At 41.0% G+C, this 20,410-nt stretch overlaps 1 protein-coding gene across 2 annotated transcripts in view; it reads right to left on the bottom strand.

The window, feature by feature from the left end:
* clip2 (CAP-GLY domain containing linker protein 2) overlaps positions 1-20,062 on the bottom strand; it is a 52,171-nt gene extending 32,109 nt beyond the window's left edge. For both annotated transcript variants that reach the window (XM_030069447.1, XM_030069446.1), the window contains exons 1-3: positions 19,567-20,062; positions 17,719-17,943; positions 7,197-7,690 (exon numbers count right to left, since the gene is read on the bottom strand). In XM_030069447.1, coding sequence (XP_029925307.1) covers positions 7,197-7,690; positions 17,719-17,833 — 609 coding nt within the window. In that variant the 5' untranslated portion in view covers positions 17,834-17,943; positions 19,567-20,062. The remainder of the gene's footprint in view (positions 1-7,196; positions 7,691-17,718; positions 17,944-19,566) is intronic.
* Between the last annotated feature and the right edge of the window lie 348 nt (positions 20,063-20,410).

The following is a 20,410-nucleotide window of genomic DNA, read 5'->3' as shown; positions in this document are numbered from 1 at the left end:
TTGTGTAGTTTTCAAAGGGTTAAATTGTTTAGATGTCATTCTGTACTTAGAAATTAATCCAGAAAGAAGAAAAAAATGATAACCCATACATTTTCTGCATTCTAACAATGACCAGTGAATTACATTACCATGCACAAAGTAAATATTATGTATTCCACCTACAGAAAGCATGGCTGGTCTAAGCGCACGGTTATTAGCTGTAAATATTCTCCTATTGGAATGGATTATTAAAGATTTATACCACCACTTTCAGGCTGAACAAAGTATCAATTGAAAAGGGTCAGTTTATTCTACCTGAGGTGGTTATATGAAGCTGTTTTATTCTGGCTGGTCTATAATTCTGATTATTAATGGCATATTAGGTTCCCAGTAAACCCAGCTGATGTGAGACAGTTTAGAGACGGATTTCAGTGTGACCGTGTTGAGCCTAGAGAAGACAGGGGACAACTTTGCTGACTTGCACCCACTAAAATGTCTTTAACTTATTCAAAATATGCAAATCAAACAGCAGCCGTGTCTCATGCAACACATCAAAAGCAAACTCGCTCATTTATCCTCTAACTCCTCAGCGGCAGAGATGCCCTGTGGTTAAACACCAAAGCTGGCTGAGGAGAGACAGTCCCACGCTTCCTCTGGGAGGTCACACATCAAAGGTGCCAAGGCAAATTGAGACATTAGTCATGTGTTTTGCCACTGAAGTTGTCTCTCTGTTGGGAAACATTTTGCCAGTTCTTTTTAAAAAGGTTCCATGAGTAACATCTTCTCTGGGCAAATTCAGGGTGACATTTATTTCAGACACCTCAGCAAGTCTGACCTTGGTCCAACTTGCCTTAAACAATCTCCCTTCATGATACTAAAACAAGGTGCTGCTAAATGTCGCTGCAAAAGGCCCCCCTAGTACAACACACATAACTCTATGATGTCAAATGAGGAAATATTGGAGGCATGCCTTCATTGGCAGAGTGTATACCATTATGGCTAAATCCTTGTTGCAGTGGCTCGGGTTCGATTCCGGTCCTTTACTGCGTATCAGCCTCACTGTTTGCCCTTTCTTTCCTGTCTTTTTGAACTGTAATTATCCAATAGAAGTAGAATTGCCAAAAGAAGACGTGAAGAACTTCATATCAAGTATCAAGACCTTTGATTTGAATCTACTCAAGATGAGTTCAGGTAAGTGAAGGCTGTGAATGCTGCAGCATAAGCCAAGGAAAAGCATCATGGCAAAGTCTGTGAAAAGTGTTACTGAACAGTGGGAAAACCTTGGCCGTCCATAGTAGGGACGTCACGAGAACCAATACTTTGCTACCAAGTCGATGCCAATAGTCCAAAAATACAACAGTACCTGTGTTTCTCTGGCGCAGTAGGTACCAGATGTATTTCTTTAGATTGAGCCAACAGCGGCAGTATGCATGCGATTTACTGTGTGTGTGCTCAAGAAGATACAAACAAACCTAAAAGACGAAGCGGCACTTCAGCCTCGGGTTGTCCAAAAGAAACACAGGGAGAGTCGGGTATGGAAAGATTTTGCGTTTGAGGTGGTTGCTCAGGGGATAATAATAAATTTGAAAGAACAAAATATGCAAACAGTGCCATCAAAGTTTCCTGTTAAATATTTGTTTCTTTTTCTAATTAAGTATAAGTTATCATTTCCATATTTTTCTCATGTCTCGGTTGGATACTGCAATTGAAATTCTGTCCAATCTAAAAAGGTGCTATTTGTTTTAAATACTTGAAGGCTTTAATATTTCAATGTTAAACAGATTTTTTAATAAAACAGTGCATATTGAAGTAAATGGGATTTTTTTCTTTTTTTTTTTCTTTTCTTTTTTTTTTTTTTTTTACCATTGTATAGAAACAGGTATCTAGAATCATGGAAATTCACTGGTATTGGTAGCGACTGCAGTTGTCCCTCGCTATAACGCGGTTCACCTTTCGCGGCCTCGCAGTTTCGCGGATTTTTTTTGTGCAATTTTGCATGCTTTTTTTTTTTTTTTTATACAGCGCATTGTGTTCTGCGTCCTGATTGGCTAAGGGACTGTAGACCATTGTCAATCAATCTCCTCCGTGCCGTGTCTCCTGTACAGTACAGAATGCGTTCTTTCTATAATACTGGACTTATTTTTCTACGAAGGTTTAAACTCTGAGAGTGTTTAAACAAGAGAGAAAAGTGAGAGAATGTTAATGCCTGTCTGAGAAAAGTGTATAAAGTGTGTAGTGAGGGGTTTTACAGCCTTAAAACATCTATAATAATTGTAAAAAATTAAAGCTGACCACTTCGTGGATTTCGCCTATTGCGGGTTATTTTTAGAACATAACTCCCACGCTAAACGAGGGACCACTGTACTGAATTTCTGGTGTCCTGACAACCCTATTCTACACGCTGTTGAAAGTTTGTAAAAGAGAAGTAACAGTAACAACTAAAAATTTATACACACAACGGTAACCAAAATTTTTCTTTAAAATATGTATTTCACAATTGGAGTTGAGGAAGGGGCGGCACCTTAGCGCCCTTGATGGACCACAAGCCCCTGTTCAATTCCCAATTTATGTCTGTTTTTCTTACTTAAAGGAATACCTCACCCATGATACGTGTTTTTTGTTTTTTTTGTCAAGTGCTCTCTATGTGCTGCCCTCAATCTCCAACAAAGAAATGTTAACTCGCAAGCCTTCATGGTGAGCTCATAATCCAAAAACGCCAGGCATCTCTGATATAATGGGAAATATTTGGTCCATAATTGCATGATGTAACGACAGCAATGCTATCAAAAGTTCGGTTTAAAAAGCTCACACTCATCATGCTGTATAATCCAAGTCTCTAGTATGCAGGAGTACGCTCAGTATTTCTCAAGTGCACATATTTTCGCTATTTTACTGTTTTGCTGTTATGGACCCAATTTTTTCAGAGATGGCTGGTGTTTTTGGGATGAGTTCACCACGAAGGCCTGCGAGTAAAGCTTTCTTTGTTGGAGGTTGGAGGCAGCAGCACATGGTGAGTACAAAAAAAATATGTATTATGTATGAAGTATTCTTTTAACCATGACAAAAATCTTACTCTCCGTTACCCAGATTGTTTTATCAATTATTAACGTTTTACTAGCATAACCTTAACTTCATCTGCAGCCTTTTGACTTGTTACAGTTAGCTGACCGTTTCATGCTATGAACACATGAAAATGGCATGTCGACGTATTGTCACATAATCCTTTCACGTCCAATGTGTAATCTGAGTCTCGTTGTGTTTCCAACACCAGACGCGGGCATGTGTGTGGATGGCTCAACATTTGAGCCACTGCAGTAAGATAGATTACACTGGAGAGGCTTGGAAATAGATGGATAGCACTGATCAATGTGTCAGTGGTGGTCTCCCTTCTCTTAAGTGCTGAAAGTAATCCGCAGTGATTTATAATATTGACCAGTAAGAAGGCTTCTAGAGCTACCCATTTCCCAATACACAGGATCTGATGTAACTATCCCTGGTGCCCATCAGTAAATGGAAAACAGTGTGACCCATGGCTGATAATTATATGCACACAAAATAATACATAATAACAGGGCTATATGAGAGGATGTGCAAAAAGTAAGGAAAACGTATGAAATTACTTTCTCTGACACTATATAATGCACCTGTGAGATACATTTGAGTAAAACATAAAATGCATAATGAGCCATTTTATAAGCATCAATATATGGCTACAGCGGTGATACGCTGTTGTCCAGGAGTAGGATAAAAGATATAGATACAACTGAGGCTGAATAAATGTAGGATACAATTACAAAAGATGACAAAGCAAAAAGAAGTATTTCCCTATAGTGGTCAATGATTTATCACGTTACATTACATGAGCCCATTTTTGCTGAGTACCTACAGCCATCCACTAGCACTCAGTAACACAATATGATGACTGTCAGTTACTACAGATTATAGTCTTCAGCATTCACAGAAACTGAAATTACACACATTTAATTGTAACTGACAGATAAGATGCTGTACAGTGTGATTATACTGGTACTGAGTCTTAAAATCTGCCACTGGGATGAGATCTTGTTTCTTTCTTGCAATGAAAATATTTTCAAATTTCATATTTTAAATTCTTAATATGGTTGCAGTGGAAAAAGGTGAACTTCTCACCCCACTTTCAGACTTTACTTACTTGTTAAAATGGATCTTTGCCAGTCCAAAACAAGTATATCATTATCCAAATATAAGTTCCTCAAAAGTATTTACAATCATCTGTGAAAGTACTGTGAGATGGTTTCTTCCTGCTGCATGAACTATGCTGAAGTTTTCTGCAAATGCTACCTGCTGGATCTACTTTCTAACTCAAATAGTAAAATAACAAGAAAAGAACTGTTTAATTCAATCAAAAAATGGGTACTAGGATTTGTTGTTTATCATATCGGCTTAATCCCCTTTGCTTGTCTTTGTTTGTGTGCTAGAAGTGTAATTTTGGGAGCTGTTTTCTTTGGACTGTGGAAGAGAATGGAGAGACAGAAATAGAGTATTGTGGACTGGCAGCCAAGAGGAGCACAGAGCAACTCATGAGGATATTTCAGCACCATGTGGACTCAAAACACCTCCAGGTGATATGAGATACAGCGCAGCACTCTACTAAAGTTCAATTTTGCTTTAATGTCATAAATGAAACAGGTTGGAAAATACATTCTGCTATATTACAATGAAACGTGAAAAATGAAATGAAACCCAAATGAAACGCATTTGGAAAAATCCCTGATATTCTCTGACTTCAGAGAATATCAGAGAATCTGATAGTCTCTTGCTCTCCTGTTCATAAAATAACTCTCAATCATCCATGATTATCCGGAAATTCTGTGAAGAGTGTGAGCCATCTGTTAGTGATGAGAGTTCTGGCTCTTTTCAGAGAACCGGTTCTTTTGGCTCGGCTCACTAAAAAGAGCCGGCTCTTTCCGCTCCCAAGCGCCTCCTCAGATTATTTGTTGCTTATATTATTTTATTACCAAATTAAGTGCTAAAATGAATGACCAATGTTCATAATATCAAAAATATAAAATGTTTATTATATACTGAACATGGAACAGAGTGCTATAAGAATAAATTATAAAATATCAAAACAAAGACCCACCTCAATACAACTATGTATTATGTAACTATGTATGCTAGAGCAGCAACAGTTGCAGTAGACACACTGGCACCTTCATTAGTAGCAGGTTCCATTGCTTGTCTTTTTACCTCTAATTCTACTGTAGGATGAACAGTTCTCATGTGCCTGTGCAAGTTATCTGTGGTATTTGTGTGAGAAAAAAAGCATTTGTTTGAACACTATTTTTAGGCGATTTTCTCCCAAGCGCCACTGTCACTCATGCTGTGTGCTTCATAGAGCCTCATTTCTGGCTCAGGCCACACAAGCCCCAATGGCACAGTGGATAGTGTCTCTGCCTGCAATGCAGGAGACCAGGGTTCAACTCCCCACCTGGGCAAGAGCCACAACACTACACAGCCCACAAACAGCATAGGGTTAGGGTTAGGGTTAGTAGTTAGTAGTTTCACCTGGAGGTAAGCGCGTGCACCCCAGCTGTAAAAAGACAGCGTCAATGGAGCCCCGATTTGACGAGTCACCATGGCAATGGGGAAGCGTCAGGCTGCGTTTTTCATCCCAGTTGAATTGGAAATCTTAATGGATTCATACAGCGAGTTTGAACATGTTTTTTAAAAAAGTGCAACAGCGCTGCAGCGGCACAGCAGAGGGAGACGGCGTGGGAGAACGTTGCTGCTCGGGTCAATGCGTAAGTTTAAATGGAGTCCGTTGCAATCACAATAATATTACAGGGGAAAACCGCTTGAATGGTAGCCTATTAATTTATTTCATTTAGGTGCAATCCCGCGGGGGAGAAGCGCACTTGAGATTATGCCGAGGTAAGACCTCGGCATAATCTCATGCGCGGTCTTATAACCATCTCCCGACGAATATTTAATTCTCTGCGCAGTAACACTGCACCTCCATCCACGGATCGTTTTCGAAAGGACATGCCATGTTCGTGAAAAAAAAGTCGCTATTAATGGACTTCTAATAAAGGCCTACTGACTGAATGAGGAAGTTAAATACGGTGTGTGGCTGAAAGAGGGCGGACACAGAGAGGTTCTGTGAGGACGAGGAGCGGCGTAAGTGCTTCAGCATCCCAACTTGGAAAGAATTTGGTTGGAAATTGAGGATTAGATGTTTTCCACCACCAGCAGTGACATCTCAGTTTGACCATAGTCCCTCTTTTGCAGAGGATGAGGCTTCACAGGAGGGTTTTCTCACAGTTTTCGGGAGTGTCCTGAACTACAGGTTTAATGGGGGAAGGTAAACAAACAACTAGGAGAAATCCTGAACTTTAACATATCATTTGAAGCACATCAGTTTATTCTAGGCAAAGTGTCTGTGAAGGGGTTGAGGAGAAACAAATTAGATCTGCTCAGAGCAAAAAGCTTAAACCTCAGCCCCGTACCCCGGACCAGTGACCCTGAACTAGTGATGGGTCATTCGCAAACAAACCGGCTCCTGATTGGGAGCCGTTTTTTGTTTTTTTTTGTTTTTCAGGAGCCGATTGGTTATTTTTTCTGCGAAAGCCGCACGTGATTGGTCAAGATGTGGGGTGCTGTCTGTCTGCGCTGAACGCTTCACCCCGGAGCGCGCTGAGCCCGAGGGGGAGGAGTGTGACTGTGTGAACAGGAAAAAGAGAGATGGGAGCGGGTACACGCCCGGCGCACGCGGCACACATCTCACAGAGCAGGCTCCACAAATAACTTGCACAGGCACATGAGAACTGTTCATCCTACAGTAGAATTAGAGGCAAAAAGACAAGCAATGGAACCTGCTACTAATGAAGGTGCCAGTGTGTCTACTGCAACTGTTGCTGCTCTAGCATACATAGTTACATAGTACATAGTTGTATTGAGGTGGGTCTTTGTTTTGATATTTTATAATTTATTTTTATCACTCTGTTCCGTGTTCAGTATATAATAAACATTTCATATTTTTGATATTATGAACATTGGTCATTCATTTTAGCATAATATAAGCAGCAAATAATCTGAGGAGGCGCTTGGGAGCGGAAAGAGCCGGCTCTTTTTAGTGAGCCGAGCCAAAAGAACCGGTTCTCTGAAAAGAGCAGGAATTCCCATCACTTTATCAAACAACTGTGACCCAACAGAAAATGATGGACAAAAAAACTTACCAAGACACGGTCTCCAACTCGTAGGTCCTTATCCCCACCTTTCTTGACCGAACCACTGTCCGACATGTTGGACCCGGACTCGTTGCCCGTCTTCACCGCGCTGTTGAGTAGGCCTTCTCTGAGCGGCACTACCACCCGCTGGCCAGGGGGGGCACCGCCGCTGCCGTGCTGTGCCGTGAGCGAATCGGTGGAGTGGCTGTCGCTTCCCTCGCCGACCAGCTGGCGGGTGAGCTTTGAGGGCCGTGTGAAGATGCCTTGGAGCGGCTGGCACTCAAAGTACCGTACGCCACCCACGGAGCCATCGTTTTTGCCAACTGGGTCATTCAGTACCACCCCCGCCCACTGTCCCGGGGCAAACTGGGTCTCCCCTAGGTAGGCGATGACTCCTGGTTTGACGCCGTTGACCCACACCTGTTCACCCACTGTGTAATCCCCTAAAACTTCATCGCCCACTTCGGAGATTTTAGTAGGCGTAGTGGGCTTGAGAGGAGAGTCTGGGAAGGAAGGAAAATCACACCAGATCTTGTAATTGCTTCCAACTGATTATACGTTGTTTGCAAATAACATCAACGTGCAACATGAGAATTACGACTAAAATAAAACGTATTCAGTGCATGGAAATTAAATCAATACTATCACGATTGAAAGGGCATTCTCTTGGATAAACCTTCCCAGCTTGTTAAAGCAAAATTATACATTGAATTGGTTGTATAGTTACCTGTGTGTTATGCGAGTCCACATGGAGTTAAAATATCCTCATTAGTTGCTCCATACTCCCCTAGGCTGCTAATCCACAATACTGTATTCAGGTGTTTTCTCTTCTCATTCACTTTCATAGCACAGCAAAACAGGCCAAATAACACTTTTAGTACATAAATGAATATGATCAATGCAGATTATGACAATATAAAAATCAACAAGTCCCAGTAGCCATTTTTTTCGTTGAATTAAATGTCTTTTTTTTTTGTTCTTATTTTAACTGGAAAGTAGATCTGGCAAGAAGCGTGCAAGAAATTTTGGCATGGTAGCTTTGTGCCAGGAAGAAACAACCTGATGGTACAAATAACGGTAATTACGCACACATGAAAAAATGGGTACCAGGACTTGTTTTTTTTTTATTAGAATAATCGACTTTGTTTGCCTTTATTTATGTACTGAAAGTGTTGTTTTGGGATGTGTTCTTGCCACACTGTCGAAATGAATGGAGAGACACAAATACAGTCTCGTGGATTAGCAGCGCAGAGCAACTAATGAGGATATCCCACCACCATGTGGACTCACACGAGGCCCAGGTAACTACACAACCCCCAACACTCGATCAAAGCTTAATTTTGTTTTTATATTGCCTACACAGTGGAAATATACTCTTTCGCACTTTGGCGGAGCCGCCTTTGAAAGTGTTCAAGTGATTTGTCCATGTCATGGTGGACAAAAAAAAAAAATAGATAAATAAACCTGCTCATGCAATAGCACCCGGTACAACAGCGCAGTTTGTGCGAGATCAGACGTTCCTTTAATTCCTCGTGAAAAGTGGGTCAGAGGGACGGTATCTCTGTTGTGCCGGTGATTAACCCGGCGAAGCAGCCCTGTGACAGCGCCTGTTTTTGACACACAGATGAGCTGGATCTCTGTTTATTCCACAGCAGTCTGTAAACTGAGCAGGGCACCATTAGCACGCGGTCTGCTGCACTGCCAGTCAAAGTGTGTGTGTGTGTGTGTGTCTATGTAATATGTGTGCAGGCATGGTTGGTGCCAGGACTGTCTCCCTCACACCCTGAGAGTGGGCCTGGGGCTTTGTGGGCCTCAATGGCTGAGCTTTATGCCCCAATTGCTCCCATATGTTGTGATGTGAGACTCAGTCGGCGTGAATGCAAATGTGTACGAGTTCAAAAGGTTTACAGATTTGATGATACAGTTTTTAAGGTATTAGGAATGTGCTGCCTCCTGTGGTTGTTTGTTTTTGGGAGTTGTGTTGCTGCTAGTTACCCTCTAATCAACTTTGACGTTCACTTTGTAACTTCGTAACACTGCAGGCTTTTATGAGAGTCACTTAGCACATTTTCCAAACTGAAATTGCATTTTGCTTTCATCTGAATCAGCGGACGGGTTTCCTGCATTTACGCATTGGTTTGGTTACATTTCACACCAAAATTTCAAGCAAACCACACTGCAAAAACACAAAATCTTACCAAGATTATTTGTCTTATTTCAAGTCAAAAATGTCTTATTTCTAGTCAAAATATCTCATTACACTTAAAATAAGACATGATCACCTCAGACGTAACTTGTTTTTAGACAGTTGTCACTTGTTTCAAGTGAAAATTTGCTTGTTTCATTGGCAAAATTTGCCAGTGGAAAAAGTGAAAATTCACTTGAAAGAAGTGAAAATTAGCTAGAAACTAGAAACAAATTTTGCCAATGAAACAAGCAAATTTTCACTTGAAACAAGAGACAACTGTCTAAAAACAAGTTACTTCTGAGGTGATCAAGTGTAATGAGATATTTTGACTAGTAATAAGACATTTTGACTTGAAATAAGACAAATAATCTTGATAAGATTTTGAGTTTTTGCAGTGTATAATTCAACCTAAGTCATTTGGTGTGAGAGAGTGCGTACTTCCAGGCTAACTCTAACATATCAAATATCAGCATCACCTATTAGTGCACACTGCATTTAATTCATAATGCACAGCCTCTCTCGTTGTTAGGTGAGATCAAAGTCTTCCACCGAATGAAGCTTGAGGGTTAGTTTGTAAATTTACTGAGAAGGCGCCCTCTCAACAAAGTCTCGTCTGGGCCAGATTTGGATGCAACTGCTGTGCTCTCATAAGTCAAAATGAACCCAGCTAAGAGAAGAGTCGCTTCAGGGTTCAAAATAATGTCTCTGAACAAACTAGGTGTGGAAACAACCTGAGACACTAGACTCCTTTGACAGTGTAAAACCGTTTTATGATGACAGACTTTATACAGAATAGCCCGACTGCCCCTGACCCTTGATAAAAAAGATATTTTGGTGCTTTGATGAAGTGGCAATAACAAAGAACAGATTTTATAACCACACTGCATCATCTTGTCATACAGATTTTATCAACACTCATACTAAGTTATTACAATGGCTGTGCAGTAATCATCGAACATTTTTAAAAAATTTCTGTCAGGCCAATCTGTTGTGAAGAAGATCAGACCAAACCTTATACACACATTACCTTTAAAATGAGACCCTATCACAGCGCAGGAGCCCTGAAAGGACGATGCAGTTTGATCATTTTAACCTTCAGTATATCTCCTCGGAGTGTGTAACAGGTCAGTCTGCATGATTATGGGGTCGTTAAAATCTTTGAAAATGCTTTCGAAGTTTGTCCTCCTGTGTTTTCTGAAACATGAAATGCAATCTGCAGGCCGGCTTAGCTTCAGACACGCCTTACGCATTTGTAATCTTTATTTGAATAAACCAAATGAGGAGAATCATGTGCATGACGTTACGTGTGAGGTAATGGGCTTGTGCATGCACGACCTCATACGGTGCGTGTGTACGTTTGTGACTGCCGCACGTTGTGTCACTGAACTGTGCACAACAAACTAAGGGTGATTATTAAGAACTATAGTAGGCCTAATTAATCTAATTTTTAAAACACTGCTATACAAACATATTAAAATCTAAGTCTCTGTGCAAATATAATGCAGTGGTACCATAAGAGGTGATAAAATACCACAGAATACAATAAGGTCATTGTAAACGGACTATTGAATACCACAGACACGCTTCATGTACTTACAGTAATATTATAAGAGTATTATAATAATAGTAGTACAGCACTAATATAGAAGATAAAAGACACTTAATGTTTTGTTGATTGACTATAAACTCGCCAATGGCACACTACAGACACAGTGTTAGTCCATATATGAGGGATATGGCAAATATAATGTCTTTTGTTAGGGATGCACTGGATGCAAAATGTGACCCTGGCCAGCAAACCGAGTGTAAAAAACTTGAGCAAAAAACCCATGATCTGGGTTGCTGGGGCAACAGAAGAGTGAGGGTAAAAGGATCCTTGGCAGAGGAAGACTGAAAACACAGACCTTACTTTCACTATTGTGCCTGGCCACCTCCCACCACCATCTGAATCCCACTATTCATCAACTGCACACAATGAAACCTCCACAGCTCCTCGCGGCTTCCTCCCGTCCCTCCTCCCCCCAGTCCCCCCCCCACAATCTCTCGCTACTTTGGTTACATACACCTCTTTCTTGTCTTTATGCCCTGTCCTCTTTAGCCCTGGTTATTCACGCTCCTCTCCTTTTCCATGATGAATCTCCTCCTCTCTGTGTTCATTTTGAGCTTATCAGTTTGTCATGGCCGATCGTGTGCCGTTGTCTTCGGCAGAGGTTGTGAGCGGTCAGCGCCTGCAGCTGTGTCAGGCTGACTAACACGGACAGGAAAAACAGAAGGACAGGGCTCAGCGTCAAAGGATTAATGTTTTCTGACATTGCTTAAATTCTCAAATCTACTATGTTTCATGCCACTATCATATTATACATATAGATTTTGCACTTAAAGCCATCTTTGTAAGCCACTCCACCCCCACAGTGTTATGGCCTAGATTTGAGCAACTAAACATGAGGCTGGGTGCCAGCTTTTGCTAAATGGGGTAAAAAAACAGTGCATTTTATTGTAAGAAAATATCAAGGTTATTGGCAGTACTACACTCTACAAATAAACAATGTATTATTTAGGTGTCTAACAATCTATTAACAATTTTTGACAGGCGTGACTACTAAGATATGATACTCCACAGTTCATTTCCTTTGGTCCAAACCATATTGGAAGAGATTACTTTGTTGTATTTCTGTTTTTGGTTTCTTTGGGTTTACAAAGCCCAATTACACCAAACCAGGACGTGTACGCAAACGTCACACGAACACACAAGCAGCTCGTTCAGTGGACAGAGTTTTCGTAACCTGTCATCCTGCCAGATTGGAGATTTTGGCAGCCGAGGGAGTCAAAACAAATCTGATTCCAGTCACGGTACCTTTAGCTAGGCATGATGGGACTCGTCAGCACTTTAGATGTAATTTGCATTCTCAGGAGTGGTGTAAGCTTAATAGGTGACCTTTGTTTTAACAGGTGCTCTGACACGATTCTGATGGGGTGCATACAAAGGCTTTAAAATGTGAATGAGGCCACGTTTAGAGCACGAGAGAGAAGCTGTATTTGACGTGGCAGGTGCTATGAATGGGAATGGGCTGCTATCCCAGTATTTCACAAGTAATTTTTTTTTTATGTAATCAGTGAGCATTTGAGAGCCCGTTTTAGAAGGATAGGGGTCATCTTGATAACAACGTTGAACACTCCCCAAACTGTCAAAAGGTATTATTATATGCAGCTCAAACTAGTCATCGTCTAGTCATTTGCAGAGAGAGCAGGTAAGACCATAAACCAAATTCTGTCTATCAATAGGAGGGAGACCTGCAATCATCATATTCTCCATTGTGTCTAATGATAGACCAAGGAGAAAACTGAAATCCACTTTAACAACTTCAGATTACTGTAGCCGTTAGTCATTTGGGGGTATCCTGGTGGTTTAGCTGTGTAGTGCACATGCCATGTACCTTTGAAATCCCAGGTTTGTTTCCATCCTTTGACCAACGCTCCTCTGTGTCTTATCCTTCCTACCTCTATTCACAGTACACTATCCACTAAAGCAATAAATGCCGAAAAATAAATAAATAAATAAAAGCTGACCTTTTAAACATCTGCCGAAGACTGACAGCTATATCAAGTAGGCATGCATGCAGGAAGCAGTGCAAACTAGAGACAGATGCAGTGAGATGCAGACAGTAGGACTTCTCTGACAACAGGGTGCACCAACTCATCAAGAGACTGAGCTGTAAAGCTATTTTCACAGCCATCCAAGAGGGGCAAAGGAAAAGTGAGACGCTTTGATCCGTTCCCTCCTTGACTACGACATCCTCAAGGGGCTCAAACGGCTCCTTAAATTTAGTGGGAGTAAAGTATTCTGACAGTGTCCCCGTACCCCACATTACCGACAAACAGGGAACTGAGATCTGGGGTATGGGACCTGGTTGCAACTATCCAGGGGAGGAAAACACTCCAACCGGTCAAGCATCAGTCTTGTCCCACGGGATGGCCATCGCTTTAGGCCGTGCTGAGACGGGACAGTTTTCTTACACTCAAATAAAAACGAAGCTGTGAGGTTCATTTGTAATACACTGATTCTTGAGAATTTGGATAAATCATGTCCCACTAAGAAAAATGCTATTTTTGCTGGAAATTTACAACATTTTAATGAATAAAAAGAATCAAGGGCATCAATAGGGGGTCCTTTGCACATTTGTAAGGTTTTTTCATAGGTTTATTTTTAATTTGTATTAATTTAATGATTATATGTTGGCCCATGCCCTACAAAACCAGTTGTCCTCGGATAGGAGATAATCATTTCAACTTGATTAAAACAACAAAAAGTAATAATTTCACTGAATAATATCTTTACCACATGAAAGAGTACATCATAATATGTATTAAAAACTACAAACGATGGGTTTTGAACAATATTTACTATTATTTTGTGGTTGCTCAAAATGTGTCCCAGATATTCGTCACCACCGTCAGATATTTATTTAAAAAAATAATAATAAAAAAACTACAAGGTCAGTTACATTCCTTGAGGATTCCTTTTCAAACCTTCAGCTCTACTGCATGCTTCAAGACCACTCAGGCTCCTGGAAGTTTTCTATTTTCTCTTAAATCTCTTCATATTTTGGGACACTGCTACTGTCACAACCATAAATTGTCAACACCGTCACTTCTGTATAAAAATTATTAGATTAGATTATGGAATAAATGTATAGTTTTTAAGAAGAGGTCTGATGCAGGTAGCAACAGGGGGAAACAAGCTGGCTAATGTGAACAACTCATGCTGATCATGTGAAAGAGCAGGTTTTTGTCACCACCGTCAGACGTCACCACCGTCAGGTTTTCTGTCTGACGGTGATGACTGAAGTCTGAAAAATGCTTATAACAGTGCTCAGGATTCTTATTTTCTGTACCAAATAGTTAAATAAAGTTGTTAAGCAAGAAGCCATTGACTTGAGTGGTATAAATTTTGGAAATGTATGTTTTAATGAGGCCACTGTCACCACCGTCAGATTAGTGTCACCACCGTCAGAGGCAGTTATATTGGTTTTAAATGAATATGCTTACAATATGTTTCTTTGGTGCTGTTGAGTTATTAAAGTAATAGTCTCTTTAATACAAAAATATGTTTTTCAAATTAAAAAAAAAAAAAAAACATTACGGTGACGGTGTTGACAAAAACAAAGTAGCCTAATAACTGGAAAAACCTATTTTATGAAAAAAATGCAAAATGTGGAGGTTGCACCGGTACATTGCTGAACAGCCAAGACCTTGGCCTATAATGATATACCTTCAGATTTTGTAATTTAACACACTTTTTTTTTTCAAAATTAAATCCAAATTCCCAAGAATCAGTGAATAGAGTAAAAGTGTTCGAGGAGCGTGACACCAAAATTTGACAGCTGAAAATCTAATTAGTGTTAGGTGGCGAACCTGAGGTAACAAAGGGGATGCTGTTGAACAGTGACCCCATTTCGTCATCTTGTCCTGGAGCTCAACCTATAGATAGTGCCAGCAGCATTTCATGTGATCACAGCCTTATTGTTCTAGCCCCTGACAGTATGGGTTCAGTGCTGGAGAGACATTCACAAACTGCAGCTCAGCGACATGACTTGAGTGACTGATGATATACCACATATTGCAAGATTTGCTTCAATCGGCGGTTATTTTAAGTCAGAGGCTCCTCCACGGGAATGCCTCTGTGGACAGCGGCAGAGTGGAAAGTTTCCTTTCCGTGACGCTGACAGAGCAGCCCTGAATCCTGGATTGCTGTATTGTTTATCTTTCATCTTCCTTGTCAGGTCACCCATGTGGAGCAGCGTGATGTCATTCCATGCAAAGTCCGCTCGATCATGCAAGTCACGGCGACCGATCTAAAATAAGTCACTGATTTGATGGCCACTGGTCTTAGAGGACAGCTACCTAACAGCCCACTGGCCCAGGGCAGCAGGCTTCAGTCCAGCAGGAAGCATTAAAGGATTAGTTATTTGGAGCTGGTAATGGATGAGTTGAGGATGATTTCAAACATTTACACTTTGAGCTGTTTTGCTTTTCCCACAGAGGGAAAGAAATGTCCTCCAGGGCCAAACACAGGAGGATAAATCTAAACAATTTTGCTCACTGTATTTCAAAACGCTCAATGGCTTTAACAAACTGAGGAAATTATATGTTAATGGAAGTTTACAAATTATTACTTAGTATTATGCATGCTTTTTAGTAAACTCCCCTGGCATCCTTTCCACAGAAAAAACACAGCAGTGACCATCCTGTCAGATACCAATTTAGTAGTATCTACTTATAATTTGACTGCAACCCAATATCTACATCTAGATCTTGTGAGAGTAGAACTGAAGCTGAAAATATAGAGAAGTTATCACTTTTTGTGTGAGGAAAAGGTAAAAGCAAAGTTGAATGTCATGACTTATGTTCAATCTTATGTTCAAAACTGCAAAGACCCTCTCAATTATGTGTTGTCTTCTAATATTAAACTTTGGCACAGTGCTGGGTTATATAGTTTCCTGGGTGTGATACGAGTCCACATCCTCATTAGCTGCTCCATGCTTTCCTAATCCAGAATACTGTATTTCTGTCTCTACATTCACTTCCATAGCACAGAAACACATTTTTTAAAATAACATTTTACATAAACAAGCAGGAACAAAGTGGATTTTGCCAATTTAAAAAAAAAAAAAAAAATCATATTATTCTCCTGTATGAATTGGAAAGTAGATCCGGCAGGCAGCATCTGCAGGAAACAAGGTAGCCTTGCACCAGGAAGAAATAACCTGATATTACTTTCTCAAATAATTGTTATAACAACAAAAAACTTGTTGTTTTTTTATATTGGCACAATCCACTTTGCTCATGTTCATTTAAGTGCAAAAAATGTGGGAGCGTTTTAGGAGCTGTTATGGAATAAATGCAGAGATGGACAGAAACACAGTGTTGTGGATTAACAGCCCAGGGGAGCATGGAGGAACTACAGAGGATATTTTACTACCATGTGGACTCACATGGTAACTGTGCAGCCCAACACACTACCAAAGGTCAACTTTGCTCGAAGGGATCTTCCCATCTCAAAACTAAACTGTATTTCCTTGAGTAACAACAGGTAACGGTAGGATTGCCTCCTGTGTAGATCGGCCAAAGATATTCAAAATATTATAAATATTTGACTATGGTTGTGATCTATTTAAGCAGCTACTGTATATCCTTCACCCCCCGGGAAGTCACTAAAAGGCAGTCTCCATGCTTTTTACATGTTCATACTTTATTTAACAACTATATTAGATGGGTCTGCTCCTGTGACAGTCAAAAACAGGAAAACCAGCAAAACGCAGTAGTGCAGCTGCAATATATTAAGTATTACAAGCAGGAGAGTAATTAACAACAGTGGCATATTCAACAACAAACCGAGCACTTCCTGTCCCACTCTGTTCTTCCTTTCCTCTCTCTCATGAGATTCCACTGTTAACATGAACGATGACACACATCTGATAAAAGACCTCCCATCCTGACTAATGCTGATGACAAAAGCACGCCGTCACCCAAAGAGGCCTGGCTACAATTTTGTGCTGTTCAATTCAACTGGAGTCGGAGCTATAATTTAGCAGAAACAGAACTAACATGCGGGTCGAAAACCTAAGCGTCATGTGACCTGAAACTGGGGAAGATAAACATTGTGGCTACGTTTAAGGGCAAGAACAGCTGTGATTACTTTTGGGCCTCCATCTGTTTTTTAGACAGGATTTGTTTGTGTCCGGTTTAAGACGTCTTAAGGTTGGTTTTTATTCAGTTGTTTTGGCAGTCAGAATTCTAGTATCTCATATAATCACAGCTGTGCAGACTGTTTTTTAAGCAGTGCCCTCCAATAAAGCTACTTAAAATGAAAATATCTCATGGTCACTCCGTTAGTTTGGACATTATAACTTAAATTTAACTGAGATAGTTTAAATTTCCACCTGTCCATTTCTGTTTATTATTTCCCTTTCTTTCAGGTCTCTTACTTTACCCCAAACCTTGTGCTTTGTACTGTTGTAATATTGTATGTTATTTGTATGAAATGGCCACAGACTGGGTTGTATGTTGAGTTGGGAAAATGTTTTAAAGTAATGTTTATTTGTGAAAGAGAGATAATATTCAAAACAAAACATTTCGGTCAAACCAGATTAAGTCTGATGAAAACTTCCTCGGTGTAATCACTACATTTTTAAGACTCCCTGGGTAAATAAATATTACTTTAAATGTAGATATGTAATGTAAATCTGCATACTACTCAGTTATAAATGCAAACAAATGGTCATGGACACCGGAAGTGATCATTTTCTTTCCCACAGGGTTGAAGGGGGAGCTGAAGCAACTTACTGTCTTTAGGGACAACGGGGCTGGAAGTTCCCCCCGCCGAGGTCCTTCCCACTGGGCTGGAATGCTTGGGCCCCCGGCCAGGGATTTTCAGTCCACTGGACTTCAGCATGTTCATTCTACAGTAGCAGGGAGCCGGCCAGGAGCTGGGAACCTCTCCCCGGGTGTTGAAGGCTTGTGGATCAGGCACTAGACGTGGGAATGGTGGCTGTCTCTCTCCATGGTCAGCTATTGCGATGAGTGGGGGGAGACAAAGACAGCAATCAGAGAAATGGGAGAAGAGTAAAGTCACAGCAGTGAGAGGTGATTTAAGGGGCACCGGCTTGAAAAAACTGGATCCAGGACAGGAGTATCAATTCACTAAACACTATATGCTATAGTAAAGTTCCTGCATCTAATATCATTGGCTGCTAAACTTCCAATTTATATAAAAAGACTATATTTCTCAGGACAGGCGGAGCAATAACTGGCAAAATATTATTCGGCCCGTGATAAAAATTCAAAATTCAACACTTTTTCAGACCTTAATTTGATTTGATTTTGAGGATTTTGGTGTTCAACAAAATCTAGGCACAAGAGACCCATGGTACCGAAATCCCGCTGAAGTTTACTCTTCACAGTGACAAACACCACAGTATGTGAGATGACAGGGCTCTGAATCTGCATTAAAAAAATGTGAAGCTGAATGTGTGTGGTGAAAGCAACTTAATGAGCAAATTCCAACCTTATCAAGATCTGGAAATGACCAAATCCTTTTCCATACTTTCCAGACGTGTGTAGCAACACTGCATTTGTATGTAGGCCACGAAGTCAGCCCTAAATGCACCACTAATGTTTTCTTGTTTTTTTATTTTTGGCCTCTATATAGATTTCTGCCAATTCCTTTCCACCCACTACAAGATTATATCCAGACTGAGGTATGACAATATCACACCTTGCCATACCAGCCATTACCTTAAGACGTCTGACTTATACAGCACTGCCTCTGACTTCCACATACCAGTCAAACACTCACATTTGTTGGGGTTGGCTGTTCATCACAGTAGCCCGAAGCTAGAAGCAGGCCTGTTAGCAGACTGTGGGTATGAATTCCCAAACCCCTGTTTGGGGATTGAGAATTCAATTGGGGTATTAATAGTAGTAGTAAGTAAATTATCAATTATTCAGAATAAACTAAATTATCATTATAATCCCCCAAAGCTACTGCTTTTTAGGCCTGCTCCTTCTTGGTTCAATGTGCCCATTTGAAAACATTAAATGTATGATTGAGAGCTAATGTAGGCCGGTGCCCAAATGGAGCATGGCCTACAAATCACGTCCCAAAGGCCATTAATATGATACATGTTGTAATGATGCTGTACAATATACAGCACGACCGATGATTTTAGACCAGACATGGAGAATTAGGAGAGAATCCAAGCAGACAGCCACCTCATGGATAGCTACTTAATCGTTTTCCATATTACCGACCAACATTCAGCGGATGCAATTAGGAGGGGATTTTCCATTTTGGTGCCACCAGACCCTTTAAAACCTATTGATAGGGATCGAAATCCTGCTATAAGTATAGTGGGAAAATAAGGCGACTGGGTGCCGACTGCTGTGATATTCAAATATTGCGGTATGGCCTTCATGTACAGTGATAATTTCCCCCATCGACATCCAATTTGGCTGAAAACAGCATGCATGGTTTTGGAGATAATGCGCACCTCAACAAAATGTAACACAACGCCAGTTTGATCTATTGTTGTAGCTACTGCGGCAACGTGGTTCAGACTGCCCTTCACTTCAACCCCCGGTCCCTCCCAGCACAAATGACACAAAAGTGCATTATTCCAGAAAAATACTCACCTTCTTTTGTGAAATTAAAGCGTCGGCGGGGCGTCCAGGAGCCAGCAAACTTTCAATTTCCCTGCCAGGAAAAGGGGGTTAGTGGTTGCCACTCCCTGGGATGCAAATATGGATGCTGAGCAGAAACTGAAAGGGAGAGTCGGTGTGGATGACTGGGTGATGCCAACAACTGCACACTGTCAGCAGCAGACTGGTGATGGCTTAACGATTAGCCTGCCGGTTCATTTTCAGCATGATAAAGCCGGTATCAAAGGCAAGAGAGAGTCGACTTCTGCCACTGCTTTGCTACCATGTAACACTGCCACACGGCTCCAGACTGCTTCCCGGAAAGAAACGCAGCATCAGCAGCACTTAAAACCAACTTTCCCGGTGTCGGGTCTCTTTAAAATGCTCGCGATAACAGTCTCGGTCTGGTTTCCTAGATGATATTTCGGCCTCTCTTCCCCCCTCGTCCTGGTTTCCACAGCCGTATGGGTTTGTTAGGGTAGTACAGCCTCCCTTTGACTCAACCCACCGGCTAGACTGAACAAAGGGGCTGAGGAAGCGTAGCCTCCTGGGGAAAAGATGATAGCACACTACAGGCTTGTGCCAACGTGTAATAACCCCCCATTTAAAAATCTGGTGATTTAACGTACCCCTTACTTCTCGACAAAGGCACATCGCTTGCAATGACTGAAGACCATTTCCTAAAAACACAGTAGCCACTCTTTAATTCGGCATGAATATAACCCACAAAACAGGGCGTCATTTCAATAAATGTCAGCTTTTAGACTTGGTTCACACTGCGAGCTACAGCCATTCGCGGTGTTATATTTCTAAAGGAAAATGTGCCGGACCAAATATC

The sequence above is a fragment of the Myripristis murdjan genome, chromosome 14, assembly GCF_902150065.1.
Source record: "Myripristis murdjan chromosome 14, fMyrMur1.1, whole genome shotgun sequence".
NCBI lineage: Eukaryota > Metazoa > Chordata > Actinopteri > Holocentriformes > Holocentridae > Myripristis > Myripristis murdjan.
The sequence above is the reverse complement of the archived record's forward strand: the minus strand, read 5'-3'. Positions and strand labels throughout refer to the sequence as shown.